General features: G+C 49.8%; 2 protein-coding genes across 5 annotated transcripts in view; one reads left to right on the top strand and one right to left on the bottom strand.

Moving 5' to 3' along the window:
* The window catches only part of LOC144144303 (putative cationic amino acid transporter), a 234690-nt gene extending 224147 nt beyond the window's left edge, over positions 1 to 10543 (bottom strand). Inside the window, exons 1-2 of one of the 2 annotated variants that reach the window (XM_077675685.1) lie at positions 10299 to 10543; positions 10126 to 10178 (exon numbers count right to left, since the gene is read on the bottom strand). Coding sequence is in view for 1 of the 2 variants with exons in the window: in XM_077675683.1 (XP_077531809.1) it covers positions 10299 to 10380 (82 nt within the window). In the remaining variant the exon portion in view is untranslated. The remainder of the gene's footprint in view (positions 1 to 10125; positions 10179 to 10298) is intronic. The other variant, XM_077675683.1, reaches the window with a different exon arrangement.
* The window catches only part of LOC144144304 (cationic amino acid transporter 3-like), an 84972-nt gene that overhangs the window by 34901 nt on the left and 26588 nt on the right, over positions 1 to 23483 (top strand). Inside the window, exons 2-4 of one of the 3 annotated variants that reach the window (XM_077675686.1) lie at positions 5266 to 5477; positions 10550 to 10789; positions 15469 to 16546. In XM_077675686.1, coding sequence (XP_077531812.1) covers positions 5266 to 5477; positions 10550 to 10789; positions 15469 to 16546 — 1530 coding nt within the window. The remainder of the gene's footprint in view (positions 1 to 5265; positions 5478 to 10549; positions 10790 to 15468; positions 16547 to 23483) is intronic. The other 2 variants (XM_077675687.1, XM_077675688.1) reach the window with 2 other exon arrangements.

Here is a 23483-nt window from a genome sequence, read left to right as displayed (position 1 = left end):
GTTCCCGGCCACGGTGTTTTCCCGGCCAATCCTGCAAGCGTGTGTGCGCCGAAGGAACAACGAATACGACGACGACAACTCTTGATCTACGCTGGCAACGTGCGGAGATAGCACGGCTGGTAGAGCGCAGGGCTGTAGACCAGGCTACAAATCCCATCGGACAACTCGTGTGTTTTCAATTACTCTTTACGGCTGCGGCCATCTTGTCCACCGGACAACGACGACGACGCTTTTTCGCAGAAGGGGGAACTTTAGGATTTCGTCTTAGAACGGTGCCCGTTAGGGGCGACGACAGCGGAAAGTTCGATGTCCACCGATAAACACCAAATCGAAATGAAATAGATAATGGCGATTGCGCTGTCGGTTCTGGTGGCTTCAATGTAATTACAAACGAAGCGTGCAAAAACGCGAACGAAAATGGCAAGAGTAAGAAGCGCGAAATTCCTTCGAAGCCGAACGCATTACGACTTCCCTCGGATGCACCGCACATCCTTTCCCATCCGGCTGGGGGGCCCCTCCTGCGCTCCTCACGTGCCGTCACCTGTGCCACGGTACAAGCTCAGTGCCGCACGCTAGGTACTCTTCAGAATCAAACGTCTCTGTGGCTGGCGAGCACCTGTTCACTCACGTGCCGCCAAATTCTCCTGGCGACGCGCCGAGGTATACCGCTGCAGTGGTAACGCCGGCTTTTCTTTCTTTCGCAAAATAAAAGAAAATCCAGAGTCAGCAGAATCGCTTCGTGAACAATTACAAACCCCTCGACATTTTCACCTGCCTAGGTCAAAAATGTGCGCACAGTGCCGATCATGAGCCCGCTATTTGTGCGTCCATTGTCAGTGTCTCTCGTGGTGGGGACCACAAGGTCTCAAGGCCAGTATAAACACGGCAGCGGGTTTTTGTCATTGTAGCGTGAGCTACACCGGCCGAAGTTGAGCAGTTTCGCGTGGCTCCTGGACAGCCGTGCTGCGCATGCGCGAGGAGCAGCGACGTCACACGACGCACAGAACGTTGCTCGCTGCCCAACGTCTCTCGCACACCCCACGCGCCTTCGCCGACCTCCGTCCCGCACGTGGCGGTCCGGTCCACTTGATGATCATGCGAGGGGTGGCCGGGTGGGGAACCGATGGCTCGTGCGTCGCAGCAACACCGGCGTGCGCCTGCGGATCCAGCTTAGCTCTGGGGCGATTGGTGACGCTGCGCCAGAGCCACTTGACAAATATACATGTGTCTCATAATGCGTATACAGTGTGTGTGTCATTGAAGCAGCAGTAAGCGTGATAATCAAGCTAATCCTAGACAACCAGAAAGGCTAAGAATAACCAGCTGAACCAGCTCACGCTACGTATATATCGCGGCATAGCCGAGCTAAGCCACTGCTATTTTTTTTATTCTGGACACCAAATGCACTTCGCCGTACCAAGTCTGGTAAGTTCGAGTGCCTCACTCAATCAGTGAAGACCGCTGGCAGCTCATCTATCGTTGTTTCGTACTGTGTTTACTCCTTCCGGGCGGTCACAGTGTATACGAGTGGAGCGCTTTTCTCGTTTCACCGTTTTGCTAGGAAGGCCGGGATGTCACACACGGACGGAGGTTCGTACACTAAGCTTGTCTCCGACAGAGATAGATATATGCGCGCCTTGAGAAATGTTTTTCCTTTTTCGAGCCTGAGCGGCACTTTTTCCCGTCTTGCGGGGAGAAGGGCCGATAGTTTGGTGAGGGCCGTGGAAGAGCGGCAGGCGCTGCGGGGTCATTTCAGGGGTCAGAAAGAAACTTGTGTGGATGAACGCGCCGCGGGGTTTGCCACAGTTGTGCTGGACAGAGGTGACGGGCAAAAAGCGCACAAGGCTCTTGGGTGCTTCGTCTCCTTCCGCCCCTCCTTCCGGTTCGAGGTCTCTCCTGGGAGGCTCCCGCACGCCGGCGGCTTTCACGGCCGTGTGCGCGTGCTGTTTATTTGCCTTAGAGCTCGAGTGCTGCTTATACCTTTCAGAAAAGCCCCTGGTTGGATCAATCGTTGTTATTCATTGAATGCGCAATGCAAGAGCATTTTTCTCGGTAGAACCAATAAACAACACGCATACACCCGCGTGAAAGCCGCCGGCGTAGGAAAAGCCTAGGTGGACCCGCCGCGGTGGCTCACTGGCTAAGGCGCTGCGCTGCTGAGCACGAGGTCGCGGGTTCGATTCCCGGCCGCGGCGGCCGCTTTTCGATGGAGGCGAAAAGCAAAAACGCCCGTGTGTTCGAGATTTCGGCGCACGATAAAGATCCCCAGGTGGTCAAAATTAATCCGGAGCCCTCCACTACGGCGCGCCTCATCGCCTGCGTTGCGTCGGCGCGTTAAACACCACAATAAATAAATAAATCAAAAGCCTAGGTGGTGTGGGCTAGTATCACTAGATAAGGTTACAGAGTATCGCACTGTTTTCTCCTATTGTTCCGTGCCGCCGCCATGATCACCAGTCAGTTCGCATCGCGTGACCGTTGTTTCCACTACGACGGTTCATGGGCACCGTCATTTTGTTTTTAATGCATCTTAGTCGGCCAACTCTGGCAGACATAGCTTGGCCTCCCTGTTTTGCGGCTGCGCGCCACTGACGTCGTCCCGAAAGCGAATAAAAAATTATGCATGTAGAAGCATTTCCGCAACGGGAGTGTATCCGAAGACGGTATTGCTGCATCTTCGGCAGGGTTCTAAAAAATTAGCAGTGGCTTAGCTCGGCTATGCCAGCGTAGCGTGAGCTATGGTTCAGCTGGTTATGCTTAGGTTTCCTGGTTGTCTAGGATTAGCTGACTATCATGCTTACTGCTGCTAAAACGATTTCCAATCCAATCCAATCCAGTCCAGTCACTGCTCCTCGCGCATGCGCAGCACGGCTATAAAGGCTATATAAAGCCTTCTAGCCTCTCTAGCACGGCTCTCCAGGGGCCCTATTCTCGACTGCACAAATTGCCGGCAATTCAGGCAATTTGCCGGAAGTCTTTTCTGATTGGCTTTCAATTATGGTCACGTGCTTCCGGTTGACAAAGCGGTTGTGTGTGTTGTCGTCATTTTGACGTTTTATGACGTGAACGGGCACCAGTTCTAAAGTTTACCTTATTTCTACTTACTGAAAGCACATAATTCTTGTCCGGTAATGAAAAACCAGACTAAAAGTGCTAGACATGACAACGTAGGCCTGTCTTTGCTATGCAACAACAATAATGCCTGTAATACACGCCCTCTCTGTGATTGGCTGAGAAGGCATGACGTATTTTAAACAGTTGGCGGGAACGATTACGTCATGCATTGGCAACTTCAGCCTGCGTAAAAGTGACGTAAGGCTACGTAACAGCTTGAAAATGGCGGCGGTTTTTGTCGCAAAATACAAGCAAAATAGGGCAAAAAATTGCCCCGGCTTACGGCGCCGCGAAATGTGCGGCAATTTGCATCAGGCGCAGTTTCGCATGTGCGCTGTTTAAAGCATGTTTCCTACCGAAACAAATTATAGTTTTAACTGCTTCCAAGTCAGCGATCATGGAGCATACAAATACCGTGCAGTATTTTGCTTTTATGTTTGGCAATAAAATAAAAATTATTTGTTTGGCGTAACCGCAACATAAGAGGGCAGTACAAGCCTCTCCATGACAAAGAGAACCCAATGCATGGCATTTGTCCATATTTGTCCTAGTAAGCTGTTGGGTCACATGATCGAACTCAAGTGAAAAATAACAAAGAAAAGTGACTATTTGGTTCATTACAGCGCTGATTGAAGTCGAGCTTGACGAATGAGTGAATCGGCGACATTGGTGCGCTCCGTGGTTATCAGGCGTAGCGCTTTGCTGCTCTTATGTATGATAGAAGCGATGGTCGCGGCCGTCTTTTTCTGGTATCACGCCATAAACTTGTAACATAGCAGCAGACGATGGCGTGGGGGTGGTGGCGGGAGGGAAGGTGGTAACGCAACAAAGCTTACATTGAAGCAGAGTGCCCAGCTATGTCACTAAAAGCGATTGAAAGAAATAAATACATACGGTAAAAAAAATTGTGTGATGTTTTTTTTAGCTCGACATCCGCCTTTCACTCGCTTTTGGATCAACGTTACTCGATTGCCTTGTGGTGTTGACGCCAAATTTGACCACCACAAATGTGTTTTTCTTGTCAGCCTCAGCTACCGTCTTTATTTTTATAGTACATGCCAAATGTTTTTATATCTTTCTTGCACAGTATTTGATACCTTGGTAGCGATCGTTATGAGTGACACGTCAAATTACACTGCATGTCGTCATAACTATCGGTGCAGCACGTCACTGATTGCTAACGTCGTGCTTACGCAAAACAACATGGGCGAATTGCCGGCAATTTGTGCAGTCGAGAATAGGGCCCCAGGAGCCACGCAAAACGGCTATCAAGCGGCTCCGGCGCAGGGACAGACTTGGCTACTGCGCAACGGAGCAGACAGCTGGGCACGCGCCGGCGCCAGTGCGTCTGCCGCGGCTATGACGTCACTCTTCTGGAATGCGCAGACTGGCGAATGTCGAGACCCAATTCTCTACACACCCGTACTACAATTGGATTGGATTTCCAACACAATCCAATTTAATCCAATCCAAGCCAATCCAACCCAATCTCATGCTCTTCGCGCTTGCGCAGTACGGCCCTTCACGGACCGCGCGAAACTGCTCAACCTCGGCCAGTGTAGCTTACGCTAGAATAAACGACCCGGTCGAAGTTAGCGGCGAGGCCGTAGATGCGGCAATCTCGCATTACTAATAAACCTTCTCCTATATTTCCACCCAGCTGTGAATACACGTGTATGAAGCGTAGTAATACATCGAAATCGAAATTGAAGCAGTCGCTGCATACCGCGCGTCGTCCCATCGCAACCATTGCACGTTTTCATGGAATGAGCTTTCGCTTCTCGTCCACCTTGTCTTTCAAACAGCTGGGAGGCAAAGCAGTGACGCAGCGTGATTTTAGTTCAGCTCCATCCCGCCCGCCTCCACGAAGTTGGCAAGTTGGCTTTCCCTCATTTCGCACGTTGCTGCAGTGAAGGCACCTTCGGCACGCGAGCGAGGTGGGTGGCGCGACTGCAGGAACAGGCGCTCCACGCTGGCAGTTTCAAACTGAACTCGACGTCATGACATGGACCGTGCGGGGCATTCCAGTGCTGGAGGTGGGGCGATCGAGACTGACCGTTCGGGCGTCTGTTCTGCAAAGTTACGGGCCGGAACTCCTCCCCGGGAGGCCGGCCGATGCTTACGGTCTCCTCCTGGCCGCCGTGCGCGCAGGTCTGTGCCTGATGGAGCTGGTGACGTGTCAACGGCCGTGCCCGGACTCCCTGTACGCGTGCCTGTACCGCTGGGCGGGCGAGGCGGCGGCGTTCGCGGCGGGCTGGCTGTCGCTGCTGCACCAGGGCGCGGCCGTGGCCTGCGTGGCCCGGCTGCAGAGCAGCGCCATTGACGCGCTCAGCGGGGGCGCCCTGGCCAGGGCCTGGCACCAGGTGAGCAGCGGCTGCTGGGCTCTCAGCTTGAAGCGGCCGCAAATCATCCGCAGTCGCGAAGCGGCGCTTCACGGACATTTCTATTCCCACTTCTTTATGCACCCTAAGGGCCCGAGCGCACATTAACGTAGCTACAACACAACAATAACACAATTTCACACACATCCAAATAACAGAATACAATGAAAATGCAGTAACTACACAGGAATTACACCGGCAGTTGCAAAGTACAACAATAACCACTCACTGAAATATAAGACTGTACAAAAGGACGAATAAAAAGCGATATAATATAGCACAGACAGGAACCATCACTGTTACAGCCTAAAAAATAAAACAAAACACGATGCAAAGCAAATAGAGTCGTTACAAAGACAATTGTTTGAAAGGCCGAAACATCTGCTAACGTCACAATGCTCTAAGCCAAGGAACTGAATTCGTTTATTGCTAGTACAAGAGAAGATTACTGACTTCTTTTAGGGGGCTCGGGTTGTCAGCGTCTCATGTCGTCGTATTCTCGTGTGGTCACAGTACTAAGACACTGGGACACTCGTTTGCAACGCCTCGCGCTACAACGTAACGCGTACTAAAAGTGTATAATGGATGAAACCGGTTCAAAATGAACTAACATGATTTAAAGATTTGTGTAACGCTCCCTGTCCACTTCAGCTCTTTGTGTAGGGACCGGGCAGCTGGACGGGTGGCGCCACCACTCGGGGCTCCCCTTGTCAGTGGAATGAGCCGGTGCATTGGACTACACAGCCTCCAGTTGTTTTTGTCGTGTTTGCTTCGGTGCTTTGTATGTTTTGGTCGCGTTGTGAGCAGACATGTGAGATGAAACGAAGTCTAGACAGATGTGTTGAGTTCTCAGATGCAGTAATGACTACGTAAACTTGTCGGACGCGTCTAAAGTTGGGTATCGGCTGCAATGGCATGATCGCTTTTTGCAGCAATCTGCGCTTGGCTCCACCCGGTCTGAGTACGAATAAAACTACTATTCTTAGTATTATTTTCTTCTTAAATGCACTAACGCCTACGCAAGCTTATTGGATGCTTGTAAGGTTGGGGAAGGGATACATTGACCAGCGCTCTGCGCCTGGCTCCACGCGATCTGAGTATGAATAAAACTATTAGCAATATTAGAATTAATTTCTACCACTTTAAATTATCTTCACTGGCTTCGATGACTACGGTTTCGATTGATTGTAGGGCTTAACGCGCCGACGCAACGCAGGCGATGAGGCGCGCCGTAGTGGAGGGCTCCGGATTAATTTTGACCACCTGGGGATCTTTGACGTGCGCCGAAATCTCGTACACACGGGCATTTTTGCTTTTCGCCTCCATCAGAAAAGCGGCCGCCGCGGCCGGGAATCGAACCCGCGACCTCGTGCTCAGCAGCGCAACGCCTTAGCCACTGAGCCACCGCGGCGGGTGATGACTACGGTTTCCACCCCAGCCTTAGCGCTGGGATACCTAGATACGTGTGGTTTAAATAGAAAGGCACCTGCATACGAGATGGATTACCGTGTAGCCCTAGAAATGTTGCGGTAGTTTACACTTTCTGTAACCGTGAGCTTTGTATCTTCGGTTTTGGTGAGCGACACTGTGACAGCATGGGAGCCTGAAAGCCGAAGTGGAAATCCCACGTTTGTGGTGGTCATTTTATCAAGAGCCAAAGTTATTCACCAACTCAACAGCCCAAGCTACAAACCATCCATCTTCCCCTTCCCGTTTTACCACCTGCGTACCGCGGCGGCCGCTTTTCTGATGGAGGCGAAAAGCAAAAACGCCCGTGTGTACGAGATTTCGGCGCACGTTAAAGATCCCCAGGTGGTCAAAATTAATCCGGAGCCCTCCACTACGGCGCGCCTCATCGCCTGCGTTGCGTCGGCGCGTTAAACCCTACAATCAATCAATCAATTTACCACCTGCGTAGAATGAAGGCTGGCACCGATAGTTAAAAAATGTGGCAGTGTTAACGTCAGCCGGTGTTTTTTTAATGCTTAAGTATTCTCTACAGAGTACGTAAAAAAATCGTGTAATGCCTGGTAAAGACACCAAAAACGCGCGATTGGTTGCCTCAAATATGGGTGCATGAGCCCGAGTCCTCCATCACAGACACATTTCCCACACGCCGGAAAAAGTTCAGATTTGGAGAGGGGGCATGGAAGTTCAAAATTAAGCAGCAAAATCATCTAGCCCTCCGTCTAATGGTTATGATGGTTGAACACAAAGCTTTCTTCGTGCGAAATCGAATGGGAAATGGTCAAAGTCAAAGACGCTGCGATCAAAGGACCAAACTGCGTGCTGGTCAAATTCGACGCTTAACTAGTCAAAGTTTAAATCCAGAAGGCAACCAGGGAAACCCATACGATAGAGCTTTGCGATAAACCATCATCGTCGTTAGACGGAGATGTGCATGATTTTTCAAGCGTAGGTGGCAGCTTGTAATCCGACCGCAGCATTCAGTTGTGAACTGAGTACAGGTTTCGGGCACCCTCCTGTCTTGCGTCCTTCAGCCACGCAGGAATTGGTTTTTGAAAAACCATTTAGCAACTAGCTAGCAACCATTGCAATTCTTGTAAAAAATGCTACTATCATGCGGTATTTATTCTATCAACGATTCCCGATTACTGTAGTAAGAGCATTTCTGTGAAATTAAACACGTTTCAGCCGTAGGTAATGAAGTTACGGAAGCGTCGTCCGTCACAATTTCTGTTTTGAGGTAAATCTTCGAAGACACCCCCCAACTTTGTCTTTCGCTTGTGTACGACGTCGACGCCGTTTCGTCATCAACTGCCAAAGGCCAGCGCCGCAGCATTCCTAGATCGGTCACCGGCTTTGTGGGAGCAATTAGCGGCAATATACTCCTCGATTCGCGAAACTGCATGCAGGCATGAAAAAATTGCATGAAGCAACGAACTTTCACTTCCAGCTTGGCGCATTGGGCGTCGCCTGCTATTTGTAAATACTGAGTATGGGCGTAAATAACACACATGGCATGCCTCGTAAACGTCACATCCACGCTCAAGATTTACCGATCTGAAAAATGCACGTGGGGTTACGTACGCTTTGCAAGCCGCACCGCAGAAAAATGAGAGAAAGCCATGCACAACTACGCTGCGCTGACCGCCACCGGCTTTCCACTGACGAGCGGTTCGCCACGGGCGGCGCTGTTCGCTGAAACGACGGTGATGCCATACAACGGCCGCCCGGTACCTATACGGGCTACAATTTATGTCACACTCAAGTACCCACCGGCTCTTGACGCAAGGCCTGATCGGGGGTGGGCGGTCGAAGCCAGAAAAGGCACGATTACCTGGTGCCGGGCCTCGTTTTTCACCGAGAACGAGCCTCCAGGGAGGGCACTGCGCTCGCGTCGACCTCTTCCACATTCGGCTCAAGAGAGGGCACCACCGCCTCGGCAAGCGCGCGATTCCACCTCTGAACGGCGCTTCTCCGGCGCCCAATTAGCGCTCGCTGCGCGGCAAGAGAGAGACTTACAATCTTTGAATATACTGATACACTGCATGCTTCGCCCCTCCCCAGGCTTCACGTTAGTGGAGATGGCCCGTGATTTTTTGTTGTAACTTTGTAAGCATGGTCGACACGTGCAGACGTATATCGTGCCGGAAAGATAAATTTGCGAGCAAAGGCTGATGGATTGTGGCAAAGCGCATGGTAAAAAGAACCTTAAAAATTCCTTGCGCAGAGTGAGAGGAGGAAGATTCAGTTGATCCTTTGGGACAGATACGCTTTGGTTTCGCGAGAAGGACAAAATATCCTACGGTAGTTGTTCCGTTGGTAGTGTTCGCCTGGAGCCGGAACGAAGAACTCGTGAGCCGCTCTCACTGGACATGTGATAGCGCGTCTGATTTTGGGCATTAAATATAGCACCGCTCGACGACGCATGCCATCCCTACCTGTCAGCGCATAAATGTGCGCTAGTTCGAACTTTGAAACATGGTTAAGTAGCGCGGTATAGACGGGGCAATATAGAAGACGGGACTAGCACTGGACATCAACTGAATTTTTTACCACACACATAATATACAGGAACGGCGCATGCGTGAACATGCATCTAAAGCAACAAGAAAAAAATCGCGACAAAGTCAAGTGGTTTACTTTGTTACGCACGTGGCAAGTGCGCATTCAGATACTAGATTTCTTTTTTTGACAAACTCATAGATGCCGTGCTTACATAGTTATCGTCTGCATTCACGGTGCAGCAAGTTCCCCGCCGCCGACGTTGTCAGCACGCCTGTAGTGATACTGAGCCAGCGTTTGTCAGTTTTGCTTTTTACATGCGCGGTTGTGAAGGAGTAAGCTGGCACGCTGGCTTACTGGTGAAATTCACTGACGTCTGGCCGTTGGAAAGGTAAGCACTGCCGTGCTCAAGTGTATAGCTACGAAAAAAATCGCTAGTTGGAAGCTCAGCCGGCGAAAGAGAAGCTGGTCATGAGGAGGTGAGCTCGCGCAGCTCCGTCTAAACGTGTCCGCCATGAACGGAAGCTTTTCGAGCGTACGGTGACTGTGTTTGCATTTCGGCTTTTGGCTGTAGCTTTACCAAACATGCGCCTATCGAGCTGACTTAGCCAACTATCGGAACAGCAACGCGATAACGCGACTATGGCCTTCAAATGCTCACCTCGTCGCGGAAGTCAGCTGGGTTTGTTTTGCTTGCAGGTGACTCAGCGCGCGCTGCCGCCCCGGCGCCGAAGAAAAAGAAAACGTTATAACTGTAAAACTATTCGGTTCAAATTCGGTACAAAGGTGCTCTAAAACCTTGTGAAAGAGATGTGCGAAAAGATTAGAACTTACATGGCAGATTTCCTGACGAAATGTGAAAATTGGCGAGGCTCTGTCCAAACACGTCCTCCATGAATGGTTCTCCAAGTTCCATGAATGGAAGGTTCTCGCAGCCGTCATATATGATCACAATAACCCTACCTGGCCGACATATCTCTTGTGCGGTGCATCGCAGATGCACTGGATAGAGCGTCCAGAGGAGGCGACCTGCAGTCGGATAGTGTTGGCACTCTCAGTGAAGTCTGACCGTGCACGCCCTGCAGGCGCTCGGTTCGTACGACCCGGCGGCCCTGGCGCTGGGCCTCGTGGCGGCTTCGTCGGTGGCGGCCGCGCCCCGGATCCTGCTCGGCTCGTCCTCCTCGCCCACGTGGCTGGGCTTGGCGCTCATCGGCCTGTCCCTGGTGGCGGCGCTCTTCTTCGTCGCCATGGGCGCCACGGCCGCCGCTCCCGGAAACTCGTGGAGCCTGGCTATGCTCGTGCTCAGCGACAGCGCGCCCACAGGGGTAACGTCCTCCTCCAGCTCACATGAAAGCCAGCCTTTCATACCGTGGGGCAACCGCAAGGAACTTCCAAATAAATTTTGACGGAATCAGTTTTAACCTGATGATAAACTTTCTCAAATCTGAAAAGTGGCGCCATGCAGTGACTAAACGTGACGCTACATACCAACAGCTCCGTCCGTTTCAATGCGGGACGCCAGAAAGGAACGGGAAAAGCTACATTTCATTATTGTTTTATCTGGGGTCAAGTTTTAAAGCAGAGCTTTCTACCTCTACCAGCTAACGGTTCTTTCGCCGCGTGCGGGACAATAAACTCCCAACGCGGCGGAGGCGGCGGGGGGTGGGTGGGGGAGGGAGGGTTTCACTCGCGGAGCACACTGTAGATGGCGCGGCGAATTTACCCAGCGTTCTCCGCGCGGAGGTGCCTGCTCGCCGGCGGGCGCGTCGGCGGTACGGCTTTGTCGTCTGCTTTAGCGATGATTGTTTTGGGCCTGTTTTGGCGCAGCTTCGCGTCAATTGCGCGCTTCTTCCGCACGGTTTGATTAACTTGTTCGACAGCAGCTCTTGGGTAACCCGGACCAGACCTAATCAAGTGGTCGTATGGCAAAGATACGTTAAGGATTGGTTTGCAGGGCAGGCAAACAAAATGTAGAGACCACATACAGACATCCGGCGGCTAAAGAAACGCTACCTTTTGCACACTGCTTGGCACGAATCGGACTCCGTTTTCTAAATTTGTGAATATCAATTCGGTTGCGTTTTAAGAAGTGTTACAAAAGACGAAGGTAACAACTGGTTCTGATAAATAACAATTATAAATGTTACCTCAGCTTTCTCGACGTTGTCAAACTTACTAAACTAACTAGTTTTAATCGGCATAAATGGGAATCACTAAGCTCACATGCCGAATTGTTTCGATGTCTGCACTTGTGTTGCGCGGTGGTGTAGCCCCGAGCTAGCACATCAGGATGGCCAGGTTCCGCTGCCTCACCCTTCGAAAGACGCTCCTCTCCGTTTTCTTTCTGCCGACGCCCGGCCATGTCCGCCGCTCTAGCCCGGCCGTGGCTGACGCTGCTGCGCTCGGGACGCCGCCCCCGCGAATTCGAGGTAACGGCTGGCAGAATCTCTTGTTTCACTCTTTGTAGAGCAATGTGTGTGAATTCAAGTGACATCACGTGGGCAATTGTTGTGGGTGTCGTTTCAAGCTTTGCTTTCCAATCCCCTTCGGAGCGTTGATTGGAGCCAATTTTTTTCAACACATCTTTTCACCTCACGTTCAGTTAAAAGTATGTTGGAGCGCGGCTCCCCGTCATGGTTGGCGGCATTTGTCTTGGCAGCATATTCCGCTTTCATACGTTCTAGGACCCTATCAGGAAAACCATCTCGGTTCAAGGTGTATTCAGTTATGCCCTTTCATTTGGGATAGAGAGCATATATACCCCAGTGAAATCAGTTGTCTTCCCTTTAAGGGGGCCATGCAGACAAAATGCAAGTTTGGTTCGTTCAAAAGATTGCCTCATTAGAACAGCACTGACACCACTTTTAATACAAACTTCACTCAAATAAGCTATACAATTTCGAAATAAGAGAATGGCTGTGCGACTCACTGTTTCCCGCACTAGGACCTATGACGTATTACAGGCAGCTGTGCGATTGGCTGTGGCCGGCAAAATACAACGCAAAATAAACGCAGGTATCAGCTTACAGAACGAGTTATTTGCACTTAAATGTAATGCATATTCTTTTTAAAGGAGTAAGAATGGTGGAATAAACAATGGAAGTTACAAACGCACGCGTAAACATGGAAGGACAAGTGCGTGCTGCGCGCATTATGCCGATTATGGTTGCACAGCCGTCCGGTGTGTTGAGCTTATACTGGCCAATTGGCACAAGCACTGTTGTCTTCTGTGACTCTGTTTGTCGAGCATACCCAATGTTTCACAAAATGATTACTATCAACCGTAGCAAAAAATTAGGTAAAAATCCGGTCAAAACAAAGGGAGTGCAAACAGCAATCCTGAGAAGTGTCGTAGCGCCATGTAGGAGAACTGGTGGCAAACAAGGCAAACCAGCTGAACATTGAAACAAAGGACCAAGTGTTAACACAGAAGCGACAGGGACACTTGTTTCAAGGTTCAGCTGCTTTCCCCTAAACTTGATATGCACCAACTAGCCCAGCAACAAACTCTATTGTATTACATTCCACTGTTCGCTGCAGCCTTAGCCAAGGTACTAATGTTCGCTGGTTGGGCTAGTTGGTGCATGATACTATCGAAAAACTTCAAAGCGCACAAAAAAAACGGGACCGAAAAAAAAAAGGGGGGACAAGCGCGTGTGTGTGTCCCTCCTGTTTGTCCCCGTCTTTTTGTGCGCTTTGAAGGTTTTCGCTTAAGTAACTGGATACGTCATCGCAGGCGCCACGAAACTCACCATTTACTGGGATAATCGAAGTTATGGCTTGAATTGTTCAATTTTTCACTAAATAAAGCATTATGACGCGCATAATGCATAATGACATAAATGACGCGCACTCGGTGGGCAGATCACTAATGGATTTCAAGAAGATAAAAAAGAGCAATGCTTTACATTCCACGCGAGCGTATTTGTATGCCCATGAACAAGCAATCAGTTTTTAAAAAAATGATGCTTCTGAGCTTTAGAGCAGTTGTTATGCTCAGCCCTGCGATCGTGTTGTTTTTATTATTCAGTTGTGCTTGCTCCACCACTTACGCTTCCATTCGCTTCCCAGCATTCACCACAGCCCGTTACTCTACTCCAAGCATTGTCAATGGAAAAAGCAAAACCCCAAGCGCGGTTTCGCTTCTCAACGTCCAGCGATACATGCGGCCCCCGTAAGTACGGTGGCGTGCTCAAGCAGGATACTGCAGGCATTCAGCCAACATGACGGGTGGTGTTGCAGCAGCAGGTCGAACGCAGATGTATGGGCTCCAGGAGAAAACCGCATGAACACATAATAGCACATTTGTCGGAACTTTTTTTTTTCACAGTTTGTGCGGGCCAAAATCGGCGTCTTTACAAAACTTGCGTTAAATGATGCGGATGGCCAAAGGGATGTTCTTGTTGCTCAGGCGACTGAGAGCCCCGAAGAAATCGGAGGCGCTCGCGCTTATCGCTTCACGCGTCTCTCACGTTGGCTGCTGCAGGCAGCTGCAGATGTGCACAGGTTAGGCGGTGGGGGTGGTGGTGATTTATTAAGAAAGCAGGGAAGAGAAAAACACATCAAGTGGAGAACTATACCGATCGTAACTCGGGTAAAGATTTTTATTACATTACTTAGACCACGTTCATTTATGGTAGACTGCAAGACTCTCTGTACGTTTGTATATGCAAGCATGCATGCCAATAAACGGCACCAGCATGTTTACCCTGCCTATTGCGGAAGAAAACAACGGACGCACGCAGGAAAGACAGGGCCGCCGACAAGAGATGCTCTCAGCGTCGCATCTAAAAAAAAACATCCCCCTCGCGAGGGGCATGATCAAATGCAGAGCATTTCCGCGGGGGGCGCGCCTGCAAGTCGTATGGATTACGTATTGGTTGTTGTTGTAATTGTTGTCTTCCAGCGTAGACATTGTCGATGAAGTCGATGGTGAAACGTGCCGTGAACCCCCTGCCGTGGCTATGACGCAACGTGGAGCGGCTATGACGCAACGTGGCGCTGCTATGACGCAACACAATCCACTTTAATCCAATCCAATCGAATCCAATCCAATGCCCCTCGCGAGAGTGTTATAGCGCCGAAATCGCGCCACGACACGAACGCGTGATGTTGACGTCACGATCACGCCACAGATGTTAGCGACCGGAGCGCGCGCGAACGACATATGTGGTTTAAGCGCGAACCGACCGCGGCGAGAGAGCGCGATGCGAGCGCCCCCACCTGTTCTTGCGCGCGAACCGACTGTTGCTCAGCGCGAACCCAACGCGGCGAGAGAGGGTGTTGCGCACGTCCCCGCCTGTTGTGCGCCCGAACCGAAAGCGGAGAGAGAGGGCGTTGCGAGCGGAGAGAAGGCGAGGAGGACGCGGGGGAGTGGGCGCACCTGTGGCCGACGGTTGAATGAGTCAAGGATATAAGGCGTGCTCGTAACCTTCCATTCTGTGTCGGCTTTGTGGCGCAGTGGGTAGAATACCATGTACCTTGCGTTCCGCCCGCAGAGTCGTGGGTTCGAAACCTGGCGCCGGTAAGTATTATTTTTTTATATAGTGTAGGGGGAGCGATGCGGACTACGGACGTCAACGCAGGTGACATCGTGAGTTACTGAAATGCTCTGCATTTCAAAGATGCGGACTACGGACGTCAACGCGGGTGACATCGTGAGTTACTGAAATGCTCTGCATTTCAAAGAACTGGGGATATTGTTGAACTCAACGGGGAGTTCACCCTCATACAAGCCAGTCCAGGGAAGGGAAGGGGGGTTTCAGGATAGGAAGAGAGAGGCACGAGCGTCCTCCGGGTGCTCTCCTCGCCCTCGGCAAGAGCGCGTGGAGTCGGCGTTTGATCACGCGAGTCCCACAAGCTGCCCTAACTGGGACTGTTTCTGTAGCCGCGGGGCATGGGCATTCTGGTGCGAGAGAGTGCACGCGAATACCTTTCTCCGATCACGACGACCGTTTTCATTTGTTGATATCCGTGCCTCGACCCTCCCGGACCGCCCCCGCAGCTGCTGTCCGGCGCCGCGCTGTGCACGTACGCCTTCGTGGGGCCGCACGCGGCGCTCGGGCGGGCGCCCGAGAGCGCGCAGCCGTGGCGCGACCTGCCGCTGGCGCTGGGCCTGAGCACGGCGCTCACCTTCCTGCTCACCTTCTCCATGGCCGTGGTGGCGACGCTGCAGGCGCGCCACGACACGGCGCGTCCGCTGGCGGCCATGCTAGCCTCGTGCTCGGCCGAGTGGGCCGGCACGGCCATGAGTGCCGCCACGCTGCTGGCGCTCGCGGGCCTGGCGCTGTACGCGCTGCTCCCGCTGGCCGGCGCCGTGCGCTCGCTGGCCGCCGACGGGCTCCTCTTCCGGGGCCTCGCCAAGACGTCGGCCGCGGGCCGGCCCGTGGGCTCCATCCTGGCCGCCGGGGCGCTGGCCTCGCTGGCAGCGCTCGTGGCACCCCTGCCCAAGCTGCTGGGGCTCATGGCCGTCGGGCCGCTAGCCCTGAACGCGGCCTCCTGCGTGGCCCTACTCCTCGCCCGCTACCACCCGGCGGGCCGCAGCGCTTACCTGCCGATCAGCGACGAGGGCGGCAGGGAGGAGGAGGAGGAGGACGGCTCGTCCGGCACCGCGTCGTCGCCCACCTCCGAGGACGAGGAAGACGTGGACGCCGTGGTGCGCGAGTACCGCGAGCGGCTGCGCGTGGCCGCCCTCACGGACGGGCTGCTGGCCGGCACGTCCCTTCGCGAGCCGACGTCGGCGACCGCGCGCTGCTCGGACCTGGCCGTCTCGGGCGTGGTGGTGGCACTGACGGTGCTGTCGGCGGCCATGGAGCTGGGCTCCCGGCTCGAGGGGCGCGCGGCCTCGGCGTGCGCCGTGGTGTCGACACTGAGCGCCGTGGCGGTGGCCGGCCTGCTGGTGCTGCTCTCCCGACAGCCGCAGGCGCCCTGCGGGGGGCCCTGCAGCAGCCTGCTGCACGCGGGGCCCTTCCGCGTGCCCATGGTCCCCTGGCTGCCCTGCATCGGGGCCTTCCTCAACGTCTGCCTCCTGGTCGACCTGCTCGTCTCCGCCTGGCTCGTCTTCCTCTGCTGGCTCGTGCTAGGTCTGTGGCGCCCGCTTCTTCCCAACGCCGTGGATGTGGCTCTCGTGAGAGTATGCGCCTCGAGCTTCGCGTTGACTGCGGCGTCTGCGGGATGAGCGCTGGGTGCACGCTGGCTCACGCTAAGTTTTTCTTCTCTTTCGCACGTTCTTGCTTTTCCGCGCCCTCAGTAACTTGTTATGGTGGCCTCTGTGAGCAAATAGTACATTCAGGGCGCTTCAATATAAGGGAGTATCACGCGAAAATGCCAACCATATTGCAAGGCTCTGCATCGTTAAATGTGTGCCCACTCACACCTTCTAGAAAGAAGCGAGGAAAGTTAACAAAAACCACAGAATCATAAACGGTCTACAAGTCAGGAAGAAACAGAGTAGCTCGTGCAGGAATGAAAAAAACAAACAAAAAACACCAGTGCAGCTTAGGAAATGCTAAAGACGTTTGTCTGAACTTAAGCCGGGTAGGACTCACCATACCCAACTATAGATGCAAAATGCTCTGCTTTTCCGCAGGGTGTGGGGAGGGGGGAGGGGGACACTTAACTATCGTTGTGTCCGAATGCGAAACAAGATCAAGGAATGAATCTTTTAGTAATCACACACACAAGTTGCGCATTCAATTTCATTTTGTTTTTCTACTTCCATGAACAGCTGATCACTCGGCGGACGCATTTTTTGAAGTACAAGGCAGGCTGCAGTTCACAAATGATAAAAGGTGTCGTTGGAAGAGTGTTTTATCTGATAAGGCCATCTGATTTTAGTTCGTGCAAATTTCTGCAGGCTGCCTGTGTCATATGGTGATGTTTCAAAGAAGCGTTTAGTCGCAGACGCAGCTTGCTCTATAAGCCCGTCGCCGAGCTGCTCGCGGATGATATATTTAGCAGATGAATGTTTGCGAGTGCTCACTTCAGGACAAGACTACTTATGTAGTATTAAATTTTTTGTCCGGTGCTATATATATATATATATATATATAAATACAGTTGAACCCCTTTATAAGAGACACGTACCGGGGAGCAGTTTCTGTCTCTTATATGATATGTCTCTTATAAGCAGGGAACCATGTTTTCACTTACTAATCAGACCCTAGTTCAATGTGGGCATCGTATGACTAAAATAAGCTCAAAAGAATGCTACAGCATGTTTCAAAAGATTCATTCTAATTTATGTTTGGCCCCCAGAATTTATGAAACAGTTCTGAATCTTTGTTTGCTTCATGACTGTATTTAAACTGTTTTTTTACAACCGATTCTACAAGCTTTTTTTCCTTTCCTTGTTTGTGGAAGATGAATCGTAGATGTTGAGTTCACAAGCCTGATGAATAGCCAGAGCGCACAGCTTCTTCCGCTGTGTGCTCAGGCTATTCATTGCGCTTGCAGGGTTCAACATCTGCGATGCTTCTTGATTGGGAGCTACGCGAGTGGGAGAGCCTGCATGCGCGGTCGCGCTCCATCCAATGGTTGGCAGGAAGCTTCAACCACTTCTGTAAGTTGCGTTTCTATTGGCAGGGCTTCTCATCGTCATTTCATAGCTGACTGAACCACCACTGTGTGTTTGCTGAAGTTCTAATAAATAGCGACTGCAGGCGTCTGTCGTCCACCTGTGTTTCCACAATGAAAGCAACTGCAATTAGTGACTGGTGGCACTGCATCTGAAGTTAAAATGTCTGTTACAAGTGAGATTATTGATTAAAGTTCAAGGATGACTTGTCCCTTATAACCAACTGTCTTCTACATCCGATGTCTGTTATAAAAGAGGTCACTTTAATGGGAAAGATAGGGCAGCCAACCATGTGGGTGAATAGTGTCTCTTATACCCATTTGTCTTACATCCATGTCTCTTATAACGAGGTTCAACTGTATGTGCAGAAAGATAGGTCGGCAGTCTTCAACACCTAAGGAGGCACAGGGAAATGATTAGGCTTTTTTTTTTACTGCGGTTAGTGAAGTTAGCATTTTTTAAATTTACGTAATAAGGAAATAAAAAAAAATTAAAGCCGTTCCACTCAATGTGAAAGCTGTCGGAAGTGCAGAGCAGTGATGCACCATAATGGGCTGTACCGCCGTAATCCGCTTACTGCTACCACCCCATGCAAATCAGATTTCCCGCCTTTGCATTGCTCGCGCACCCCCGGCCTGAAACTACACCGGCGGGAGTTCTGTTCTCTTTGTGCTTTTCTCCCCGCACGTGCCGACGTTGCACTGCCACATTTTGCGCAAACACGAGGATTGGATTTGATTGCATTGGATTGGATGATAAGCAGCAGTAAGCATGATAATCAGCTAATCCTAGACAACCAGGAGAGCTAAGAATAACCAGCCTAGCTCACGCTACGTATATCCTGGCATAGCCGAGCTAAGCCACTGCTAAGCGCCAGCGGCTCACGAGTTTGGAGCGCTTATAACTATATAAACCGCTTGGCTTTCGAAGCCTTTGGGTTACGCCGCGGCGAAGGGACCGTGACAGGCTACACCGTAACGCCGTGGCTCCAGCGAGCTAGAACGACAAGGCGAGCGCCTAAAGTGCTCTGCACTTAAAACGCGCCCCGAGTGGGGACCGAACCCACGCCTTTCATTTCATTTCATTTATTTACTCTCAAGGCACTGGGCATTACAGAGAGGAGAGGGACAACAAACATCAAACATAAAGTACAACAAAACAGCAGGATTACAATAAATTACAATGCACTCTCAGAAATGATTGATTTGAATGCATTGGCTTCTGTGATTGAAGTGATCGATGCGGGAAGGTGGTTCCAGTCAGTACATGTTTTGGGGATGAAATAGTTGAAGTGCTGGTTCGTATGGCAGAAGGGAACGCCAACCTTGTATTGGTGTTCATTGCGTGCTGATATGTAGGCCGGTGGAAAAAAACAGTGAATCAGAGAGGGTTCTGTTAGTGTGATAGATCTTATGAAAGAGACAGAGACGTGAATTGTCGCGCCGTATTGAGAGGTTACACAAATTGAGATGAGCCTTCATTAATGTGACACTTGCGGTTCGAGAGTAATTGGACAATATGAAACGTGCTGAGCGATTCTGAATGGGTTCAATGTTGTCTATGAGCATGTGAATATGAAGATCCCAGATAGACTATGCATATTCGAGTTTTGGCCCCACTAATGTTTTATACAAGAGAAGCTTTAGGTTAATTGGAGCGAGAGAAAAATTTCAACGTAAATAGCCAAAAGTGCGGTTAGCGTTGCATGTTATGTAATCAACGTGAGCCTGCCATGACAGGTTGTTAGAGATGTTAACACCGAGGTACTTGTAAGAAGAAACGTTGCTTAGGGGGGTGTTTTTAAGGAGGTACGAGGGGAACGCAACTTTTGACGGATTACAAGTTATCCTCATTGATTTGCAGTTATTTGTGTTAAGTTTCATTAGCCAAGTATTGCACTACGAAGAAATATTATCCAGGTTATTTTCATTGATTTGCAGTTATTTGTGTTAAGTTTCATTAGCCAAGTATTGCACTACGAAGAAATATTATCCAGGTCAGATTGCAGGGTGTCAGTGTCGTTAGAGCGCAAAATTTTACTGTAAATAACACAATCGTCGGCAAATAACCTAATGGAAGAGGAAATGTTATGAGGCAAGTCATTAATATATATTAAAAAAAGTAAGGGACCCAATACGGAGCCTTGGGGCACACCTGAAGTTACGGCAGTAGGAGGAGAGTTACATTCATTAGCAGTCACAAATTGCTCGCGGTTATGTAAAAAGCACTCGGTCCATTTTAAGATGTGTGGGTCAAGACTTAGTGTACTCAACTTTAAAAGTAGTAATTTGTGACAAACTGTGTCAAATGCTTTAGGAAAAGTCGATAAATACACAATCAATAAAAGCACCACGATCAATAGCAGAGAACAAATCATTAGTAAACCGTACCAGCTGTGTTTCACATAAGTAGCTTTTTCTAAAACTGTTGAAAGTTGGTAAAAAAGAATTATTCTCAAGAAAGGTGACTAAGTTGCAGTAAATGACGTGTTCTAATAGCTTACATGGCACACTAGTTAGTGAGATGGGTCTATAATAGTGGGGATCGTTGGTGTTACCTGACTTGTGAAGCAGAACCACCTTCCCCACTTTCCAGTCGTTTGGCAGGGTACTTGATTCCTAAGACTATGAAAAAATTCTGGACAGTATTAAGGACGAAAACGATTCGGTGTTTTTTAGAAATTTGGGGTTAATTCCATCTTCTCCGGGGGAAGAAGTAGGCTTGAGATTTTGAATTAATTTCCTTATGCCCTCCCAATCAATGTGTACTGGCTCCATTGGATCGTAGTTGTGAGTAGACAAGTTAGGAACAGAGGTAGGCGCCACGTTTACAAATGATAATGCGAATACACTGTTAAGAGCTAGGCAAATGAATGATTCGCTCCCAGAAACTAGGTCAATTTGTTTCTTGTTATTTCCACCGATTACCTGCCAGAATCTACGAGGATTAGTTACTAACAAAGAAGGCAATGTTTGTTCAAAATATGAGTGCTTGGCAAGTGAGAGTGCACGTGCGTACTCGTCGGCTACACGGCGATAATCGTCCCATCTTTCGATGTTGGCTGACAGCTTTGCACTTCGAAAGATGCGCTTCTTTTTATTAACTAGCCGCCTTAAATTTGGCGTGAACCAAGCAGACCGATTGTTATCGGTTATTTTACGGAGCGGTATGAAACGGTCGGTAAGTTCTGCAATTTTAGCTCTAAAACGTAGCCAGTTTTTGTTTACCGAGTGTTCAGAAAAGCTAGAAAAAAAGTCGTGTGAAAATGTCTGCAATTAAGCATTATTTAACGTATAGTCAGCTCTTCCGTAGTCTCTGATTACTTTTGTAGTTTTACTGATTTTGGATGGCGTGTTCGGTACAAGAAAGTGAATGGCAGAGTGATTGCTGAGACCTGGCACGACTGACAGAGACTGGATGAGATCAGCGTTATTTGTGAACACCAAGTCTAATATGGTAGAACTAGTAGAAGTGATATGGGTTGGGGTGTTAACCAACTGGCTAAGGTTAAACTCTAAGCATGTATTAATAAAAGAGGTGGATTCGGAATTACTGGAGCCAGGTAAGGTACAAAGCAAGTTCCAATGCATGTGGATGTCAGGGAAATTAAAATCGGCCTAAAAGAATAATATGCGAGGCAGGAAACCTAACATGAAGCATCTTAAGGGCATAGTATAAATCTGAAGAAAAACCAGCAGGAACATTAGGAGGCCTATTCGCCCCGAGATCGAACACAGTCGGCCCCTGGCGGCGGCGGGACGAACCGCTCCTAGTGTGGATGGCGCTCTCGCGTCGTCTGCTCGTTCACGTTGCACGCGGCGCAAGACTCGTACTGCACGCGATAAAACAACCAATATGTGCACTTGTTTGGCAGTAAGCAATGACATAGTTACCTCTCCTTGCAGATTGCCTCTAGAGACGTAATAATCAGCGACCGTTACGTATTAGTGCGCTAGTTTCATTCCACAAAATATCTTCGCCGTGGTCACCGCTTGAGTGTGAAACATGTTATAAACATTTCTTCGACATATTTCACTTTTCTTATTGATAAGTGCAATTGTCTGCCGTTTCGGAAACGGCAAAGGGTGCTTTTTGAAGGTGGCCATTTATAGGATAAAAGTTTAATACACGAAACGGATGAGAAGCGACCTCTGCACACCCGTGCATTTGCCACACCCTTGTAAAATAGCGCTGTGTCCTTATAGAAAGAAAAAACAAACAAAAACTACACTGCATACAAGCCGCGCACTATCGCCCATACATTACCGGGGACGTATTTTACACCCGCAAGCGCCTGTGTGATCGTGTTCTTCTCGTACCTTTCCGAAAATAAATACCATTTTTGGACAGTCGTTGCTTATACTGTGTTGTTAATTTTATTTATTATTTAAAATACATTTCTATGCACGCGCAAGAGTATTCCGGGGGGGATTTCTCGCTAAAATTTAGCAGTTGTGAGTTTGCTTCTGTCAGTGGCATTTCGCGTGGCATTTTTATGTATCCCATTTTTAGATCTCAACATGAATCACCTTGTCCAGAAGTGTGTTTCACTTAGCATAACCAAATGCCTTATGTGGTCACGTCTTAATTTCTTAAGGTGGAGCAAAGTTTAAAGAAAGAGAAAGAATAGCGTAATATAATGCACGCTGTTGCCCACATGTGTGGAGGGTGTGTGCCATGACCCGCTGGATTTTTTTTCCCACAATGCTAGCTTTCAATACAATTTTGAAAAAGGCGAGACACAATTCCTGGACAATCTCAGACCAAAAGGGAGGCTACTCAGTTTTGAAAATACTGGCGTCTGCTTGTTGCAGTACTGCTTTTTCACCACTACGGAACACGACGCCTAGCGCAACACGACGCCTAGCGTACTTTCAGTTGCAAGTAATACTGATAACCAACGTTTCGCTTTTCGCATTACACCCGTTCTCTTCTCGCTGCTCTTGGGACGTTGGCAGAACCCTCCCTCCCCCCCCCCCCCAAAAAAAAAAAAAATGCACAGGAAACTTTTATCTGTGCCTTTTTTAGCCAATCCTCAAGAATTAAATGCCAAGACAAAAGCGAGGTTCAGTTTACAGCACAAACTAGTTACCGGGAACCCATTGCGCTGTTTCGTAACGAGAAATAAAAAGAGAACGCTTTACTGCATCCGCAACAGGGCAACTTCATTTGCCATATTTATGGTTCGTAAGCGACATTACGCCAGAATACAAACACATCTCGCTGTTCTAGGCACCTGCTGGATTTTAAAAGGAACGCAAATGGTCAACAGTGCACCCGTAACAGGAAATCTGTGCTCACTGTGAGGTCCCAGAAGCTTGGTTTACACACTGTAAACCTGCTTGTCACTTTGCAAGTCTAGCTAAACACGAGATGTTGACTGTACTGCCCGCTTTAGCAATTTAATTCGCAAGTTCACTTGTGACGAAAGAATTAAATAAGCG

Source organism: Haemaphysalis longicornis, unplaced genomic scaffold, assembly GCF_048455015.1.
Source record: "Haemaphysalis longicornis isolate Haplotype H1 unplaced genomic scaffold, Haemaphysalis longicornis Haplotype H1 scaffold_7, whole genome shotgun sequence".
NCBI classification, from domain to species: domain Eukaryota; kingdom Metazoa; phylum Arthropoda; class Arachnida; order Ixodida; family Ixodidae; genus Haemaphysalis; species Haemaphysalis longicornis.
This window is presented reverse-complemented; position numbering and strand designations above follow the sequence as displayed.